The sequence below is a fragment of the Cnephaeus nilssonii genome, assembly GCF_951640355.1.
Source record: "Cnephaeus nilssonii genome assembly, chromosome: 5".
Taxonomy (NCBI): domain Eukaryota; kingdom Metazoa; phylum Chordata; class Mammalia; order Chiroptera; family Vespertilionidae; genus Cnephaeus; species Cnephaeus nilssonii.
Window position 1 is genome coordinate 52,145,635 of NC_137076.1, and position 21,016 is coordinate 52,166,650.

Below are 21,016 nucleotides of genomic sequence, written 5' to 3' on the forward strand. Positions count from 1 at the left end.
TGGGTCTAGTATAGTATTACTAGAGGCCCAGTGCATGATTTAATCATGCACCTGGTGTACCAGCTGGCTGTCTGTCCGCTGGTGCCCCAGGCCTTCCGAAAGCCTCCCGCGCGGCGGAGGCTTTCGGAAGGCCTTGCGCCGGCGCAGACAGACAGACAGCTCCTCCGCTTTGGCTTTTGATGGCGGGGGAGCCGGCTGTGTGTCTGTCCGCCGGTGCCCCAGGCCTTCCGAAAGCCTCCAGCTCCGCGGAGGCTTTCGGAAGGCCTTGCGCCGGCGCAGACAGACAGACAGCTCCCCCGCTTTGGCTTTTGATCGCGGGGGAGCCGGCTGTGTGTCTGTCCGCCGGTGCCCCAGGCCTTCCGAAAGCCTCCAGCTCCGCGGAGGCTTTCGGAAGGCCTTGCGCCGGCGCAGACAGACAGACAGCTCCCCCGCTTTGGCTTTTGATCGCGGGGGAGCCGGCTGTGTGTCTGTCCGCCGGTGCCCCAGGCCTTCCGAAAGCCTCCAGCTCCGCGGAGGCTTTCGGAAGGCCTTGCGCCGGCGCAGACAGACAGACAGCTCCCCCGCTTTGGCTTTTGATCGCGGGGGAGCCGGCTGGCTGTCTGTCCGCCGGTGCACCAGGCCTTCCGAAAGCCTCCGGGGCAGCCATGACACAGACGCTGAGCTCGCGGCGCCAGTGGCGCCGCGAGCTCAGCGTCCGGCTGGCCCAATCAGCTACCCCGGCCACCCTGAGTCCCGCCCCCTGCGCCTCCTGCTGGCCCAATCGTGGGCGTAGCGGAGTGATGGTAATTTACATGTTACCATTTTATTATGTAGGATTGCCCAGCCAGTGTGGCTAAGTGGTTGAGCATCAACCCATGGTTCAATTCCCTGTCAGGGCACATGCCCAGGTTGTGGGCTCAATCTCCAGTGGGGGGCATGTAGGAGGCAGCTGATTGACGATTCTCTCTCATCGTTGATGCTTTATCTCTCTCTCTCCCTTTCTCTGTGACATGAATAAAAATACATTTAGAAATATATAGTATTACTGAGAAGATTCAATGAGATGATATAGTTAAAGTACTTAGAAAAGTGACTGGCAGATACCAAGTCCTTAATAAATGTTAGCTATTACATTTCATAAGATTTATCATTATAATGTTATAAGACTTATACCGAAACTAGCTTAACTAACTAGTTCAGGCTAGATAATAGGTAATAAGCTATGTAAACTATTTTAGTTCCAAAGATACCTACTTTTTTAGATGTGTTGAAACTATTCCACTGATTCTTTTGGTCTAAATTATTGTAACTTTCAGCATCAAGTTCAGTTATTTGATAGTGTAAATTTTCTTAGGGCTAACTATGAAGCATTTTTGTTTTCTGGCAGGTACCATCACTCCCCAGTTGGTTATTAATGCTGAACCTAGAAGGAATTTGAAAGAGAACCTAAAATTAAATTTTGGTAATCTTGGAGCTTTGAGTTCTCAAAGAAAATCTTCAGAAGAGATGAAAATGCTAGTTCTATTCTATAACGATACTTGGGTGTTCTTGAACTGAATAGCTGGACCTAGAATAAATGCAAGGGAAGATTCTCTTTGCTACTTCTGTAGAAATTTTAGAATTACTGCTTGATATTACAGGAAATAACTTAAATTTTTCAGTTAAGAGATGGTTATAAACAAATGAAAACAGTCATTACAAATGAATAAGTTTAAAATAAATCAAGTTAAAATTCTCTCTAGGATGTATCTTAGAGAACATGTTTTAAAGAATGTTGCTATAGCTACTAGCTGTATCTGATGTAGAATATTAACTTGATTCCTACTAGTAGTAAGGGTGGCATCTTGCATGTAAACTTTAATCTTTAATTATATGAAATGTAAATAAAGTATGATTGTTTTTATAGATCACTGGGGCTAAAAATAAGATTATTTTTGGCTAGAAAAAGATTTCTTTTCTTCAAATGTACCGTGTCCTTCTGTTCATTTGGTCTTTGCTGATACTATTAAAGATAGCTTCTCTATTTTAGAAATAAAAGTTGCTTTTATGAGGTGCTTTACTTTCAAAGTGAAAATGCTTTAATTTTTTATGTTTCTGGTTGATATTAAGTGGCAATTTCTGGTTATTGAAATCAGATGCAATGAGGAATGGAAGTATGAAGGAAGTACTGGTGCATTTGGGAACTAAGTGTCAAGAGTTAGTCGTTTCCGTAGCTACAGATGTTGGTCTTCTATGTCTACATTATACATTTAATTTTCTAGAAGGAATTATTTGTACCTAGCCAATATGCTGCCATCTATCTTAGGGTCTAGTGAGTGAAAATTTAAATATGCTGAGGTACATCTGTAATGTGTATGACAATTTTAGTTTTGGGGGTTTATTTCTTACTAGAGGCCCAGTGCACGAAATTCATGCACGGGGGGAAGGGGGTGGTCCCTCAGCCGGGCCTGCACCCTCTCTAATCCAGGACCCCTCGGGGGATGTCCCCCTGCGGGATTGGGCTTAAACCAGCAGTCGGACGTCCCTCTCGCAATCCGGGACCGCTGGTTCCTAACCACTCACCTGCCTGCCTGCCTGATCACCCCTAACCCCTATGCCTGCCTGCCAGATCGCCCCTAACTTCCCTCCCCTGCTGGCCTGATCGCTCCTAACTGCCCTCCCCTGCTGGCCTGATCGCCCCTAACAGCCTCTGCCTCGGCCCCCGCCACTGTGGCTTTGTCAGGAAGGAAGGAAGGAAGGAAGGAAGGGAGGGAGGGAGGGAGGGAAGGAGGGAGGGAGGGAGGGAGGGCAAGATGTCCAGTTGACCAGGTCTAATTAACATATTACCCTTTTATTAGTATAGATTACTAATCACTCCATTAACTAGTATAGGAAAAAAAAAGAGTAAAATTAAGATAGAATCATTATTCTATATCATTTAGATGTCAGTAGTCTTATATTTTATTTTTACCTTATTTTTATGCTTCTGTACTCCACAAAGAAATAGAGCAGAGATTACTAACTGGTGTCTTATATGGTATTTTTAAAAACCACATTTGAATTTGTTGCCAACATTTAAAAATTTGGCCCTAGCCAGTGTACTCAGTGGTTAGAGCATCAGACTTCAAACCAAAGGGTCTCAGGCTCAATTCCTTGTCAAGGGCATGTACCTAGGTTATGAGTTTGCTCTCCACTCCCCAGTCGGGGCACATGCGAGAGGCAACCAATGGATGTGTCTATTTCACATTGATCTCTCTCTCTCTCTCTCTCTCTCTCTCTCTCTCTCTCTCTCTCTCTGAAAAGCATTGGGGGAAAAAATCCTCAGGTGAGGATTAACAACAAAATAAAATAAATATAAATAAAATAAAAATTTGGAGAGTTCACATAAAAATGTTGATTTTTCACTTTCTTTTGCAAATGTGGAATATCTGGGCTTACTGCGCTCACGTGCTTCCATGACAACCATCAATTGCATCTTTTAAATGGACTTTCTAGGTATTAAACTTTACCTGCCATTTCTCTTTCATTTTACTTACCTGCTCCTCTAGTTATTTGAGTTAGCTTGGAATAAAGACAAAAACATGATTGTAGGAAATCCAAAAGTTGATTTTTCTTTTATTTATCACATATCAAACTAGTTTGGATATAAATCCAAGTTAATGTAATATGTAACTGTTTGTCAGGGTTATTATTAAAATAGCCAGAGAGTTGCTAAACACCTCATTTCCAATGGGTATAATTAAAGTGAGAATTTGTCAGCAAGACTTTTGCCATGCTCCAAATGCCCACTAACTTAAATTTTCATTTTGGATCATCCTTTTTTTTTTTGTTAAAATTTAAAGTTAACACTACTAGGATGACCATTTATCATATTATAGCAGTAAACCAGTGTTCTTGGAGCTCCTTATTTTATAAGATATTTCAGTTATCTGTAGCTACCTAATCACCCCAAAGCTTTATAGATTATAACAAACAATTACTTTATTATTTCTCACTAGAGCCCCGGTGTGTGAAAATTCATGCACTGGAGAGGGGTCCCTCAGCCCGGCCTGCCCCCTCTCACAGTCCGGGAGCCCTCAGGGGCGGGAGGCGACCTGGCGATCAGGGGAAGGCGACACCCCATCACACCTCTGCTACTGCCACTGCTGGCAGCGCAAGCCTCGGCCGGCCCTGGTTACCTGAGCCTCGGGCGGCCCTGGGTGGCTGGGCAGCTGCTATCCGAGGCTTGCCTGCACCTCGGGCCGGCCCTGTGCGGCTGGGCAGCCACCATCCGAGGCTTGCCTGCACCTCGGGCCGGCCCTGGGCAGATGGGGGGCTGAGGGGACTGGGGGACTCTGGAGGCAGGTGTACGGAGCGGCTGGGCCCACCTGGGGGCGGGCCTGACCTTGCCACGCGCCTGCTGCCCCGGCAGGGCTGAGGGGACTGGGCGCTGCCATCTTGTGGCTGTGGGCGCCACCATCTTTGAAGGTGGGACAGTCAATTAGCATATTCTCTCTTTATTGGCGTTGGGCACCGCCATCTTTGCGAGGCGTGAGCGTCAATTAGCATACTCCCTCTTTATTAGATAGGATTGTTCATGTGGGTTATGAATTCGGAAGGGATCACTTAGACATTGCTGATTCAGGGTTGCAGTCAGCTGGGGGCTGCCCACAAATCTTTATTTCTTCACATAGTCCATGGACTTCTTTACATATGGTCTTTTTACCAGGGCTAGTTTGGGCTTCTTCATAGCATGGGGACCTTAGGGCAATCATTACTTGAGAAAGGGCTACCATGTGAGGGTTACCATCAAGCAAGGTGAAAGCAGAGTCTCTTTATCATTATTTAGCCTAGGAAATCACATAATGGACTTTTACATTTTCTCTTGGTTGAAACAGACTCCACCTCCCAATGGGAGAATATTGTAAGAAGAGCTTGTGAGATAGGGGATATTGCAGTGCAATCTTTGAGAGAGAAACAATTTGCTGTAGGAGGTAATAATATTGCTCTTAGAATTTTTTTTAAGCCTTACCTGAAGATATATTTTTATTGATTTGAGAGAGAGAGGAAGGTGGGGGAGAAACATCGATGTGGAAGAGAAACATCAATCGGCTGCCTCCCATGTGCACCCTCACCGGGGATCAAGCCCGCAACCTGGGTATATTTCCTGACCGGGAATCGAATCCACAACCTTTTGGTGTACAGGATGATGCCCCAACCAACTGAGCCACCTGGTCAGGGCTGCTATTATAATTGTTTTTTTATTTTTCATTTGGACTTCACAAAAATCAGGCTAGTTAAACCAGATTGCATATACTGTATAATATGTCTTATGTAATATTTTATTTCAGTTATCTAGAACTCAGTTATCTGACAAACTTACGTATCTGAAATATATAATAACAAATCTCCAACTAGATTAGGAAGTAACACAAATAGGCTAGGCTTAATATCCTACAGAATAAAATATATGTTCTATTACAAAAGCATGAATTTAGGAATCAGACATGCTAGAGTAGAAATCTCAACTCTACTGTCTTGCAGCTGTAATAGCTTAGGCAGTTTTAAACCTTTCTGAGCCTCAGTTTCCTTGTCTGTAAAATGTAGGATAATAATACCTTACAGTCTTGTCTTACTTGATATTTTAAGTGCAATAAAGCATGATCTACTAGGAACTCTTGTCAGTGTTTAATCCTTTCCCCACATCATTGTACGAATCTGAAATAATACATTTGTATTTTCTGAGTCCTGTAGTTGCAAACTTCCTTTATATCAGCTATTGATTTCTGTTTCAGGCATAGTCAAGAATTGTAGGGATTTTTCTTTGTTTTTAAACTTTCTTGATATCAGTTAATGTTTTATTTATTGGAAAGGGTGAAAACTTAGACTGTCAGTTTAATGTAAACTTACCTATAAAATTAATGTTGATGTTTATCAGACAATGCATTTCCTTGAATATATAATTTTGACAATGTGGAAGTCCAGTTGTATTAACTGTCAGCTCATCCAAGAATGAGGCCCTACATATATATGTATTTTCTATAGCTTAGTTCTACACTGAAAGTATTTTCTATTATAAAAGTAATTCATACTTAAATTTGATGAAGTGAATATTGAAAAGTGAATATTTTTCAGTGAAACATTTATTAATATTTAGTGAATATTGATAAATCTCACATGCTTCTACAGCATGTTACCTCAAATTATATAAATGAAGTTGTGGAACTAAGTTTATTTCACTCAAAAGAACTTATTTTTATTTATAATTGCATAAAAAATGCAACAGTGTAGGAAACAATTATCTCCCCTCTTCTTACTATTTTACTTTTTAAAATTGTCAACACTTAAATATCTTATATTTTCATAAGTTCAGTTTTGTATTCTTTATAGAATAAATTCATATAAAGTGTTAAAATATCACTTTGGTGAACTTCCTGCATTATAACTTTTTTTTTTTTTAAAGTTATATAGGAAAACCACCTGCTGTATTTTCTGTGTTTAAAAGAATTACTGGTATTATATCCTTATTTATGATTCTCTGGCCTGCAACAGTCTTAAAATTTTACAGGAAAAATAAATAATTGATAAGTAACATTTAGTTTAACTGAAGTTAATGACTCTTTTATGCTTAAATGTGTGCATAAAAATAACTTAGATGAGGGACCTTAAAAACCTGTTATTAAAAAAGTTTTTGTGTCCTTACACTTAAGTTATATTTTGAGAATTGTATAAAATTAAGTTGCTTTAAATCACTTATTCTGTCATCACATGAGGCTTTTGCATGACTGAAATACCTATAATTACTGTGTCATTTTTGTCATAGTTGACTTAAAGGTATAACTATAATAACCTTCAACTAAATTCTTGGTGAGCAGCTGTGTAAGACCAATTAACAGCTGGGGTAACCCAGCACAGACTGTAAGAATTAAACTTAAATTATGTTATAGTCATTGAGACTTTATACTGGGCATTTCTGAAATACTTAATAAATTCAACCCAATAGTTGGACTTCCATTTTCTCTCAAATATTTCTTTAAATGCTTAATAAAAGAATGAGGAAAAATGTCATTTTAATGTTAACAACTGAAGTTCGTAGACACAAATATGAAATAAAATCCAAAGTTTACTAAAAAAACTAACAAATATACTCTTATGTCACTGTTTAGGCAACTGTGGTAGATAGGAAAGGAAATACATATAATAGTATAGTATGGAATAAAAAATTCTTGAGGGTTTTTTTAAATTTCATCTTTTAAAATAATTTTTATAAAAAAAATCATTTATGCCTATAACTTTTTTCCAAATAAAAATGTTTTCTAATTAAGCAACACTAATATTCACAACACAGGGATAGAGGTCTATTTTTAGAAGTTATATACAAATGAATAGAAGCAGTGAATTTTCTTTATAGTTTGTAAAACTGTACTATTAACTAAACTATAATAAAGGAAGACTCACCAAATTGACAATCTAACAAATTACAATAAGACTCCATAATTGGTACTGCTAGCACTGTAATATATTCTTATAGCTGCAAGGGACTTCATTCACAATCATCTCCTTATTCTAGCCTCCTTATTCTAGAAGTCTGAAACCTGAGACAAGTTAAGAGACTTATCTAAGGTCATTGGTTAGTGGAGGAGCTGAAACTTAAAATTCACCCAGTGCGGGTAAGCGGGGTGGATGGAGAGTGATTAACCAGAGATCTTATAGCCCATGGACACAGACAATAGTGTGCTGAAGGCCTGGGGGGAGGGGAGTGGGAATGGGGTAGGAAGAGGTCAATGGGGAAAAAAAGGGGAACATCTGTAACACTTTCAACAATAAAGATAAACTTTAAGAAATTTACCCTGTATTTTTTGGAAATAACTGGAAATTACCAGGAGAATTCAGAAACAATCTAAATGTCCAGCAATAATCAGACCTTGATTATATATCACAGCAATTACAATATTTTATCAACCTGGTATTGTAGCAGTTTTATTTTTATATATATGTAATACTTTTATTTTGCAACTGTCTAATTACCAGGTCACATTTTTATAGCATTTATACTGGTATAAACTGTATGTACTGCCTCATTACCCAAGCTAATTTCTTTTAAGTAGTTAGGAGTGGCCTTTTTGCCTGGATAAAGAAAGTTATCAGGGAAATACAGTAATATGTTTTGACCCATTAAATATTTACGTGAATGTAATATCTCAAATACATTATAGTTGAAAGTTGTAATCCTTCTTCGTGAACACTTTTAATGTTTTAAAGCATTTAATTGTTTTTTAGAACTTTTTAAGGACTTGTTTTGAATGTGACTTTAATTTTTATAAAAGATTTCTATTTATTTGACTTATGCCTTCTATGAATAATAAAACTTTAAACAGAATGTCATATATTTACATTTTTCTTTCATACTGAATCTAATTGTACCTTTGTTTCTACAATTGAAGTAATGATATAGTGTTTGCAACTTGTTCCTAATGCAAGCTTGACTGTTTATCATTAAACAAAGAACTTAATTTCTTGATTGATATTGTTTTCCACTGTGCTTAGATTACTCTCTGTCTTTGTACATGAATTGCTTAGACTTAGGGAGATACTTTAACACTCTGGTATCTAAGGTGTTAGCAAGGATTGAAACAATGACTTAGAATTGGAGATATAGAGAATAGTCTGTTTCACTCTATATCTCCGAATAAAAGATTCTATATCTCTTTGTAATAACATATTCTTGTCTCAAAAAGATATTGACTGTGGTTATTTCATTTTAGTAGTGGTACAATGTTAGCATCTGGAATTTTTTCTTTTTCTGTAAAAGAGTAAATCTTGTGTTGCTTAAATTCACAGACATAATATTGAGTGTAAATAGCATATGCTATTCTCCCTTTCAAAAGTTTTTGATGTGAGCCTTTGAAAACTCTTGCTTTAAAATCATTTATACTTGTCGGTAAACTTCTATCTTCCAAGTGATTTGTTTTAGCTCATCAAAAATAGTTTTTGAAAAATGGAAAATCTTTATGCCACTCTTAGGCTGTGGGCTTTGGTCAAGAGCAGTTAAATCCTAGCTTTCTGTATCATAATGAATGAAAGGAAATCCAGAATAAACTGCTGTAATCTTTTTGTTGTTGTTGTTGTAAGAGAATTGGAGTATATGCGACTGTAATACATTTTAGAAATACCATTTTGGTGATATTTTGTTGCATGTAGCATTTATATATAAACATCTGACCAAGGCAAATTCTTAGAAGAAGGAAAACCAGGAAGCAATACATGGGCAAAATACCTCTTTACCGTATGTTCCCCAGTGTTGAGTTTTTGGATGGATAGTTGGTGATGTCTATAATCTTAAAATGCTATGATACTACACCTTCATTTTTAGGTAAAAATTTTGACAGAATTGTGGGAGTCTTTCTAAAAGTTGCAGATGATGATGTGTTAAATATTTTACTGTAAAGTTATTACAGGTAGATTTTAGAATCTCTGCCTACATTCCTAGTGACTTTTAAAATGAAATGTAATCTATAAAACACTTACTAGATTTAAAGCATTATTCTAGGTGCCTCACTTACATTAACTGATTTAATCCTCATAACAATCCTGTGAGGTAGGTTCTATGTGCATGGAATTGAGGGACAGAGGCATTAATTTAAGGTCATACCATCAATAAGTAGAACCAGACTTTGGACTAAGGCAATTTGGTCCCGCTGTCCGTGTTCCTACCTACTATGTTGTACTTCCTCAATATTTGTTGGTATCTCAAAAAGAGCTTGTCTGTTTTGAAAAGTCTTAGTTTGGGAGGAGGGAGTTAATAATTAAGAGTTTCTTAAATGTTTTAAAAAGTATAATTGGGAACTATGACTTATTTTTTTCTTGAACACATGGAACTAGCTGCATTTTAAAGTATTAACAATTGGGGTTCTCCTGAGTATTCTCCATGATTTCCCTCATTGACTAGGGTTTTCTTCGGTATTTAAAGATTTGGTATTTCAAATGTTTCTATGCTGATTGAGAACATTGCTTTAGAAGTACTGAATGAATGTTCCACAGAAGATGAAATGTGGTAGTATAGACATTTGGAAATTAGCACTCATTTTGTGCAACAACTCTAAATGTCTCTTTTTAAAAAAATATATTGTTGTAGACATAATTTGATTTAGTGTTTGGTTTGCTAGAGTTGCAATGCTCTATACTGTCCAGTTGAGGGCAGCTATTTACTGATTTTTTTTAAATGAGGTTGAATTAGAATGTCACTGCTTTGTGTTTACCAGAACTTGGCATCCAGTGTAAAACACAACATTTGACATACTAGTAGAAACAAGCCTTAGTTTTCACTCCTATTATAATTGTAAACATTTTCTTGAAAATGAATTCTTACCTTGTAAGAATTTCTGCTCTCTTACAAGCAGAAAAATGAATACTTGATTTTAGTTTTAATTTTCCCAATCCAAATTCTTTCAATTCCAGTTTTTCCTCCCTCCTTAGAATCAGACTCCAGAGAGATTAGAGACCTTCATGATCTTTATTTTCTAAAGTGTATTTTTATTGATTTTAGAGAGGAAGGGAGAGGGAGAGAGAGAAACATCAACGATGAGAGAGAATCATTGATTGGCTGCTTCCTGCACACTCCCAACTGGAGATTGAGCCCAAAACCCCAGCATGTGCCCTGACGGAATCGAATTGTGAACTCCTGGTTCATAGGTTGATGCTCAATTACTGAGCCACACTGGCTGGGCTGATCTTCCTTATCTTTAAATTATCTACATGTTACTATAAAGTTCTTTGAGGGCTTTTAAATATAAAAGTAAAAAATTTAATATTTTTAGTATGTTATCATTAATTAACCAGTGGATTACGTGAAAGCTAAATTTGGAGTTGATAAGTTTGGTTCATTTTTCTGTGCAGAATGCATACGTTAAACTGGAGGAATATAGTACTCTCTTGTAATTTTTCTGCTTTGAAATAACAGTTTAAATTATACTTCTATGTGGTTCATAGAAAGGAATTTTGAGGGGTTAACTAATTTCAAAGATATCACTGAGAGAATTTTTTTAAAATAAGGAATGTCAATCTGCATAAAAATATGTGTGTGTAATATTAACGAAGTAGATATTGATAGTAACTTGGAGAGGCGGCATTCTGTGGGAGCTACTTCAAAAATTTTTTTCTAGTAAGGAGAATAAGACAATATATTTGAAGGTTTTGTTACACACAAAAAAAGATTATTGTTGTGCTAAAAAATACAGTGAGTATCAGTGGAGATGCTGAGACTAGAATGAGACAAAGTCTAGTGGGGCTGTAAGACATGACTATCTCAGACATCTGGCTCACCTTTTTCTACCATCCCATCCTACAGATTTTCAGTATCCTGTTTTCAATCCTTTGATCTTCTTTGGGGTTTTTGTTTTGGGTGATTATGGTTGTATCCTTAGTTATTTCCTTTTTTTATTAAAACAAAATTTTTATTGTGGTTAAATATATATAACATAAAATTTACCATTTTAACCAAGTTTAAGTATACAATTTAGTGGCATGAAATACATTCATAATGTTGTGCAGCCATCACCACTATCTATCTTCAGAACTTTTTCATCTTCTTCATCTGAACCTCTGTACCTATTAAATAATAACTCCCCATTCCCATCTTCCCCTAGCCCCTGGCAACCAACCAGCTATCAACTTTGTCTCTATGGATTTAACTGCTCTAGGTACCTCATATAAATAGAATCATGCAATATTTGTCCTTTTTTTCACTGACTTCCTTCACTTAGTATTATGTCCTCAAGGTTCATTCATGTTGTAGCATGTGTCAGAAGGCTGAATAATACCCCATTGTATGTATATACCACATTTTGCTAACCCATTCATCCATCATTGGTTACCTGGGCTGCGCCCACTGCTTGGCTGTTAAGAATAATGCTGCTATGAACATGGGTGTACAGCTGTCTGTTTGAGCCTCTTCTTTCAATTCCCTTGGATATATATCCAAAAGCGGGATTGCTGGATAATGTGGTAATTTTTGAGGAACCACTGTACCATTTTCCACAGTGGCTACATCCATTTTATATTCCCACCAGTGATGCACAAGGGTTCCAGTTTCTCTACATCCTTTCCAGCATTTTTTATCTTCTCTCCTTCTCTCCCTCCCCGTTTGTTTTTTAATAATAGCCATGCTAATGGGTATTCATCGGTGGTATTTTAGTGTTCATTAATGGATGGACATTGGTGGTTTATTCTGGTTTTGATTTAAAATTTCCCTAATGATTAATGACATTGAGAATCTTTACATGTGCTTATTGGTCATTTGTATATCTTCTTTGGAGAAATTCAGTTGTTTACTTTTGTGTAGTTAAATATGTCACCTTTGCAAATAGTTTTGCATTTTTAACTACATTTTAAATTGTGGTATAAGAGAAAGTTATACTTTAAGAAAGTAGTATCATGGTAGGATTGGGAGTATTTCTTGTGTATGTATCGGCTTTCCAGCAGCTCACTTTATATTTAGTAAGACAGATCTCTCCAAAGTTAGAAAGGAAATCACCCACTCTGGCATTCTTCTTTTAATTCCCTCCATTTCACATCCTAAATGCACGCTATAAAGATCCATAAAAGCTCTTAGACGGAGAGATAAAGAGATGAGTGGTTATTGAAAGAAGAACGTAGAATAGAAAGAGAAAACAAACCAGTTAACAGCATTGTGAACAGATAGTTTACATCTGTATCTGCTGTCTATTAAAACTACTACTGCCCTAGCCAGTTTGGCTCAATGGTTGGCCTGAAGGATCATGGGTTCAATTCCGATCAAGGGCACATACCTTGGTTGCAGGCTCGAGCCACATGGGGAGGCAACCAATCCATGTGTCTCTCTCCCTCCCTTCCACTCTAAGAAATCAATGGGAAAAATACCCTCACGTGAGGATTACAAAACAACAACAAAAAAACTCTACTACCTATTAATTTTCACACTGACCTTTTTTTCTTATCATCTTTGTAACTGTTTAGTTCAAGGGTTTGAATATGAAATGTAGTATAAAGTTTAGCACTGGTATAAGTGTTAATTTAGGGAAATATTTTAGATAATGATGGAAAGATTAGTTTGGGGCCACTTAGTGGGGAGGTTTCATCTTAGGCATTGGGAGCCATTGAAGGTTCTTGAGGAATGGATTGTGCACCACATCCCTCTCTATGTTTTAAAAAAGGTTTATATGACCTTAGTATGCTGGGGAAACTAGGCACTAAGGATTGGTAATGAACTGGTTAGTTAGTATTCATTTTACTAGGATTACTTCTCATCACAGGTTACATCCATAAATACTTGTTTTTTAAATATCCTTAATAAGTCACAACACATGCCTTTTATACTTTCACATGGAATCACTGAGTTTTTCAGAATTGTAGCGATTAAAATTTACAAACTAAAACATCTACTGTAAAGATTAACCTGAAATGCATATTAATAGCTATAGAGATCTCAAGTCAATTCAATGTCTTACTGAGTATGAGAGAGAGAATGGTATGTATGGAAAAAGAAAAAGCATGCTGAAGACAAACACTTGAAAATACAGTGCTCATACTGAATATATGTAACATAGAACAAATATATATATTTATTTTTTGAGCATGCATAAGCGCTGTCCTTGAATTTGAAGCATAATCCAAAACATTCCTAAAATATTAATGCAGATATTTGGGTAAGAAAGGCTTAGATATTCATGAGGAAATACAATGTTTATTTTTTTATTTTTTGTAAAGAAACTTTACTTTCACTTTCTAGGGAATGAATACCTACATTAATAGTTGGAGAAGTTTTAAAAGGGCCTTTACAGCACAGCCCTGCTTCCGTTGTATTCACATTACTGACTGTGCATGGGAGGTTCACCAGCTGTTTGACTGGCAGGAGCAGGAGCTCTCACTTCAGTAGTTTATAATTCCTGGCTATTCTAGGATAGTTTGCACTTCACCAAGCCTCAGACAGGTCAGGACATTTGGTAGGAGAAGGTTGAAAGACAAAAGCAGCAGGCCTTGGGTTCTCAGCCTTTCTTTCTTTTTTTAATAGAAAATTATATTTTAATTTGTTGATTAGAGTTTTTAGTAATGTGCCTGTATTACATGTAGAGGGTATTCATCAACCAGGAAGAGTTTTAAAATGTCAAAACTGGGGAAAACTACTCTAAACCATGGCTTGGTTCCTGTTGATTTTAAAAGTGCAAAAGAGCCTCTACCACACCAAACTGTGATGAAGATATTTAGCATTAGCATCATTGCCCAAGGCCTCCCCTTTTGTCGAAGACGGGTAAGTCTTACACATTTGAAAAAATAGGAATATTTATTGAAAAGAAATACTTCTGTCTCCTTTAGTAAAGAAATGCTTCAATTTTCAATTGATTTTCATAACTAAAACTCTCAGTACATTATGTAGCCAGCAAAAACTTATATGTGATAGTTTTAATAATATGATAGAGAGCCTTGAGGGCAAGGTTGCCCAATCCACCTTTATCTCTCGTTCGTTTATTTTTTTCTGATATTAGACTCCTTATTTTAAGTTGGTAAATATAACAAGTACGTTTTGAAATATGTTGGCAAATATTAAAATCCAAAATTTGTAGTTGTTATTTTGTGGGAAAAGCAAAAACCTGATGGTATTCTCCTTATACATGGGAATTACAGCATTTAGCTCTTGTAATGTAAAGAGTATTCCAAGTTCCGTAGCTTTATCTGGCACTTTAAGCTGTATTATTTTTAAATTGCTATTTCTTAAATGCAAACTTAACATAATAGAGCTATTACTTTTTGCTGTTATGTAAAATAAAAATAACGTGCCATTGTGTGGCAGTTACGATAACAGTTTATATATAGACAGTCCTGAACTAACAAACATCTTGTAGAACTTGTGCTAATGTATAATCAAGTTATGATCTATTGGATCTTTTTCAGGATGTTTTGCCCTCTCTCCCCGCCAAATTTTGACCCTGTTAATATGAGCAGTTTTGTTGTATTTTCTGTATTGCCATTTTGAAATAATAACTAGAGTGCTGTATTTTTAGATCTAAAATATGTTTATGGTTCTGAATACATTTTTTAAAAAAACCACCTGTCTGAGATTAAATGAGTGTTTGCATATATCAGTACTATTAGTGTTTTAATACCCTTTTTTAAAACCTTGTTTAATTAAAGGGGAAACATTCTATTAAACAAGTAGATTAACTCATAACTCATGAAAAATATTTTTTCTTCTTAGTAAGGAGAATCTTCTATTTCCTGGGACTTAAATAACCTTCATAAAATATGTTTTTTATTATCTTAGTTCCTTTTGATTAGTTTCTAGTTGTATTCCAAACAAGTAGTAGCCATGTTGAAAAACATTTAAATATAATACAGTTTAAATGTAATACAGTGTAAACATTGACAATGGAATACAAATATCTCCATCACTCTTATTTTCTTTTCTACTTTGTTTTCAGAAAGTGTTTCTTTTATTTCGTCTTCTTTCACTTTGTCGCTTTTGTAACTTCTGAATGAGGTCACTGCTCTGATTTAAGCATTTACACAGAGGCCTCTAATAGCTTTAAAGTCATTAATAAATTAGCTTGTATTTTAATACTTCTATAAAAGAAAATACCAATACAAGTACATTTTTTAATTGAGGAAAAGAAATGTGGGTTTTTTTAATGAAAGGATTAAGATTCTAACGATAAAGATACTTTGTTCTAAAAATTAAGAGAGAACTTCAAGATTTTCCCTCAGGGCTTCCTAAGGTCACTATTCAGTTTGACTTTCTAGGTTACTATGTTATGTTAAATTATAGCCTTGGATTTTTAATAATAAAAGGGGACTAAATTTGAAAAATAAAATGCATAGTAGAAAATTTTTCAGAAGATAGTTAAAAACAAAATTAACACATTCAGTTTTAGACTACCTGACTGCAAATAACTATTGCATAACTCATTGACTTGACTACTAGAAATATTAGAGGGATAGTGTAATTATATCCTCCCTCTCTCCTTTTTGCAACTGGATTATTTAGGTAGCTTTAAATTGATTCACATGCTCTTTGCTATTTAATTTACTAACTTTTCCTTGGTAAAGTTAATGATAGACATTTTTAAAATGGATTTTTCTTTATCAAAGATTTAAAAGAGACTTTTGGTGTGATATATAATTAATCTTTTTGTGTCTAGCATCCCGTTTATCTTTTACATTAGTGATAGGTCCTTTCAAGCAGATTGTTAAACACACAGTACATGAAGCAGATATTTTGTAAGCCATTATTTCTTCCAAGTAGTGAGCTAATGGAAAGTACAGCGACCTTTGTAAGACTGTATGTAGTCTTGACCTATTAAAACTTGAAAAACGTGATATTGTCTCTCCATTATAGACATTGGTCCTCTTAATGTTTGCACAATAAAATAACATTGAAGATTGTAAAAAAACCTTTAAAGTAGTTGTTAAAATTACAACTTCAATTTATATCTTTTGAGTGTTTTCAGGAAATCCATTAATCTCATTATTAAGTATAATATTAGTACTGGTAGTCTAGTTATTATTGTTTGAATTATTCTAGTTACTTATTAGAGACTAGAGGCCTGGTGCACGAAATTCATGCACTGGGGGGTGGGAGAGGGTCCCTCAGCCCAGCCTGTGCCCTCTTGCAGTCCAGGACCCCTCGGGGGATGTCCGCTTGCTGGCTTAGGCCTGCTCCCCACAGGGGAGCCTGGCTTCTGGCTGAGCGGCGGTCCCCTGTGGGAGTGCACTGACAACCAGGGGGCAGCTCCTGCGTTGAGCATCTGCCCCCTGGTGGTCAGTGTGCATCATAGTGACCAGTCATTTTGGTCATTCCACCATAACAATCGCTTAGGCTTTTATTATATAGATACTTTGGACTTAATACTACCAATAGTAAAGAAATAGCAATCTAGCTATTAATCAGTTACCTAAAAAAAAGTGTTTTTAGTCTTAAGATCCTCATAATCCTATATAATAAAAGGCTAATATGCAAATTGACCGAACAGCAGAACAACCGGTCGCTATGACACACACTGACCACCAGGGGGCAGATGCTCAATGCAGGAGCTGTCTCCTGGTGGTCAGTATGCTCCCACAGGGGGAGCGCCGCTCAGCCAGTAGCCAGGCTCATGGCTGGTTAGCGCAGCAGCGGTGGTGGGAGCCTCTCACACCTCTGTGGCAGCGCTAAGGATATCTGACTGATGGCTCCCAGACTGCGAGAGGGTGCAGTCCGAGCTGAGGTACCCCCCGCCTCCGAGTGCACGAATTTTGTGCACCGGGCCTCTAGTTTACTTATATTTGCTCAGACATACTTGATTATAAGTATCACCTAGAATACTTGTTAAAAACACAGAATCTAGGGTTTCTTCTTTTGGATAGTCTTATTTAAGAGGTCTGGATAAGGCTCAAGGATCTATCTGTATTTTTTGAAGTCCTATAGGTAAGTCTCAATATCAGGAACATTTGAAAATACTAGTTGAGTACCTAAATTTTTATTTTTAAAAAAATTGATTGTCCTTTAAGGAAGAGAAATTTTACAGGAAAAAATTCTTTAATCTATAAAATCTCTAAAAAATATATTATTTTTTTTGAAATTGGAATGTCTAGTTGTGGTAATAGTGTAGTTCTTAAATCTTAAGATACATTATTTTTCTACATTTTAAATATACACAAACTAATGATACAGCTTGATGGAATTTTATAGCTTTCCTGGCAGCAATTTTTTTTAAGTGATAAGAGAAACAATGCTGTCTTACAATTAAAAATAGTATGTTGAAAGAAAATGCACTTCATTGCTTAAATCTAATTTCTTAATTCATTTTGTTTTTGTTGGAGACTTTAAAGCATTTAGGATATTTTCGTAAGGTTATTCTTCAATGTTACTATTTTGGTGGAGAGTTCTAAGTGGCATGCAATTGTTGATTTACATAGGACTTTTTAAGATAATCTAGTTGACTGTGCTGGTTTATAGACAAATATTGCTTTTAGATTGCCTTTTATATTTTTGAGTTTGAACCACATAGTGATTGTATGTCCATAAGCATTGGCAACACAGCTGACTTAGCACAGGGTAGAGCTGCTGGTGGAGTGGCAGGGAGGTGAGTTGGGGACAATGTGAGATGAGGACTGGTTCACCTGAAACCCAAGAGCTCAGGCAGCAATGAAATATATGACTGGATTTCTGTTGGTTGAAAATAATTTTGTAATCATTGTATTCCATATCAAGTTCTATTACAATAGTATATTTAAAATTTTTCTTTAAAGTGAAAATAGGAATAAAATTAAAATCAGATATTTGTATCATTTGAGGAAATGTTAATCTCACTCCTGTGTGTTGTTATCACTGAGGATTAACTTAAATCAGGAATCTACAAACTTTTTCTGCAAAGGGACCATTAAATATTAAAGACTTTATGAACCACATAAGTTACTATTAGAACTACTAAGCTCTGCCATTATAGCAGATGTAGACAATACTTGGTGGGTGAATGGACATGTCTGTTTTAATAAAACTTTATTTACAGAAAAGTTATGTACAGGTTTTTATGATTACAGTAATACTATAGTAAATCTTATGCATATATCATTTTGCTTGTATGTAAGTTTCAGTTTATGGTAAATTTTTAGGTGTGATATTGATAGAGCCTTAAGCCTTTCATTTTCTTTAAATCCCTCATCTGCTCTTCTTACTCTTTTGTAGTTAAGTAGAGAAAAATCTTTGTGTGTCTTATTACTAGGATTTTAACATACTGCTTATTATTTCCCTTCTTAATGTACAGTATTAGTATAATAATGCTATTAATAATTGCTATCATTTAAAAAGAACCTACCATGTATCCTACACACTGTCCCAGCTATTTTGTGTATTTAACTCAGTTAATCCTTAAATGATTTAAATGTTAGTTTAATAATGTGAATTAGGTAATATTTCTCTTCATTAGACTAAAAAACTGAAGCTCAAACAAGTTAACTTTCCCTAAATTTTCTTGGTAAATAGTAAAGCTGGTATTTAACCCTAGGATTCTCTAATGCTACAGGTAGTAGTCATTCTCTTTCTACTAAATTTTGTAACCTTTATACATTTTTTCTTGTAAACTTAACACTTTTTAATTACTGTTACATTAGTATTTGGGAAGGTAAGCCTGGGAGCCTATCACTGTTGACATTGTTTCTATGAGAAAATACATTCAAAGATTCAAACAGCTGACCTACAAATAACTTTTAGTAGCATAGTCCATTATAAATTTAGGGTTTTTATTGTGTGTGTAATCTCTTAAGATGTTTCACTTATAAAGTTACTTCACAGATTATGCAATAATTATAATTATAAAAAACTGGAAATATTTAATAGTATGCGTGTTTTTGTTGTCTTTTTGCAAGCTGAGGTTAAAGAAAAAATGATTCATGACACTTGCTAAAGACAGACTTTATTTGGGGGACTATCGCCATAGGTAGAGATTACTAAAAGGAGTTTTGGTGATAGGGAAGAGAGATTGGATTCAACTCCAAATACAGCAAAGAAAAGCGAGAATTTATAGCCAAGGAACAGGGTGAGTAAGTGGATGGAAAATTGCTAAGAGGAAACATCAGGGAATTCTGGCTACATTATTTTAACCAAAAGCGGTTAGACATCACCTGCAGGATGATGGAGGATGAGGAACCCAGCAGATATGGAGGGTGATCTGGTATGGAGGTTGGTCAGATATCGAGGTTGGGAGATTCTGGTTAAACTGACTTAGTAGGATTCTTGGTAAAAATTGGCTCTTGAGAACATGCTGAAGGACAGGGCCTCTTGAAAAAGAAATCAGAGGAGACTTGACTAGAGTTTGGTCAAGGAATGAGTCTTTGTCACACTTCAGGATCTGTGTGAGGCAGACAACAACTGAGAACAGTGTCTGACAGATGAACCATTAACCATGCATGCAGTGAGGCATCATTCTCATCAATTTGCTCAATTAGTACCTATGATAAAGGTGACAAAAAGTAAAAACATTATACCTCTCTTAGCTTGTACTCCTCTGAGTTCAAGTTTTTTCTTCATTGTTTACTCAGTGAGGGTGACAATAGACAAACCTGTATTCAAAATCTTAATCTCATTCATGAATTGGTTTTTGTATGCATAATCTTCAGTTAGTTCAAGCTGTATATCATTTTAATCTGTTATGCTCCTTTAATAGACTGTTGTTGAGCCCATTAGTATATTTCAACAAAGGTGTCAGTTTTATCAAATAGTTGTATTGCCTTTGTTTAGAAAACAACATCTCTATTTATTTATGATAAAACTAGAGGCCTGGTGCACGAACTTCGTGCACGGAGGGGGGTTGTCCCTCAGCCCAGCCTGTACCCTCTCCAATCTGGGACATCCTCTCACAATGCAGGACTGCTGGCTCCCAACTGCTTGCCTGCCTGCCTTCCTGATTGCCCCTAACTGCTTCTGCCTGTCAGCCTGATCACCCCCTAACCACTCTGCTGCCAGCCTGTTTGCCCCCAACTTCCCTCCTCTGCCGGCCTGGTTACCCCTAACTGCCCTCTCCTGCAGGGTTGATCACCTCCAACTGCCCTCCCTTGCAGGCCGGGTGCCTCCCAACTGCCCTCTCCTGCTGGCCATCTTGTGGTGGCCATCTTGTGTCCACATGGGGGCAGGATCTTTGACCACATGGGGGCAGCTATATTGTGTGTTGCAGTGATGATCAATCTGCATATTACTCTTTTATTAGATAGGATAGAGGCCTGGTACAGGGGTGGGGGCCAGCTGGTTTGCCCTGAAGGGTGTTCCTGATCAGGGTGGGGTTCCCTTGGGGCGTGGGGCGGCCTGAGCGAGGGGCCTGTGGTGGTTTGCAGGCGGGCCACGCCCCCTGGCAACACAAGCGGAGGCCCTGGTATCTGGAATTTATTTTCCTTCTACAATTGAAACTTTGTAGCCTGGAGCAGAGCCAAGCCTGGGGCTCCCTCCGAGGCCCGCAGCCATTTGTGTTGGGGTTATAATTGAAACTTTGTTGCCTTAAGCAGTTGGGCCTGGCCAGGGTGTGTGGAAAGCTTTGCTTCCCCTGTTGCCAGCGGCAACCCTGGCCTGCTCTCTCAAGCT

The 21,016-nt window shown here is 37.0% G+C and overlaps 1 protein-coding gene across 6 annotated transcripts in view; it reads left to right on the forward strand.

The window, feature by feature from the left end:
• Positions 1-21,016, forward strand: part of FBXW7 (F-box and WD repeat domain containing 7) — a 171,996-nt gene that overhangs the window by 98,262 nt on the left and 52,718 nt on the right. The window contains exon 1 of one of the 6 annotated variants that reach the window (XM_079770890.1): positions 13,379-14,221. The exons of the other annotated variants lie outside the window; for them this stretch is intronic. Coding sequence (XP_079627016.1) covers positions 14,075-14,221 — 147 coding nt within the window. The 5' untranslated portion in view covers positions 13,379-14,074. Of the gene's footprint in view, positions 1-13,378; positions 14,222-21,016 lie in introns of those variants that run through there. 6 annotated transcript variants of the gene reach the window in all.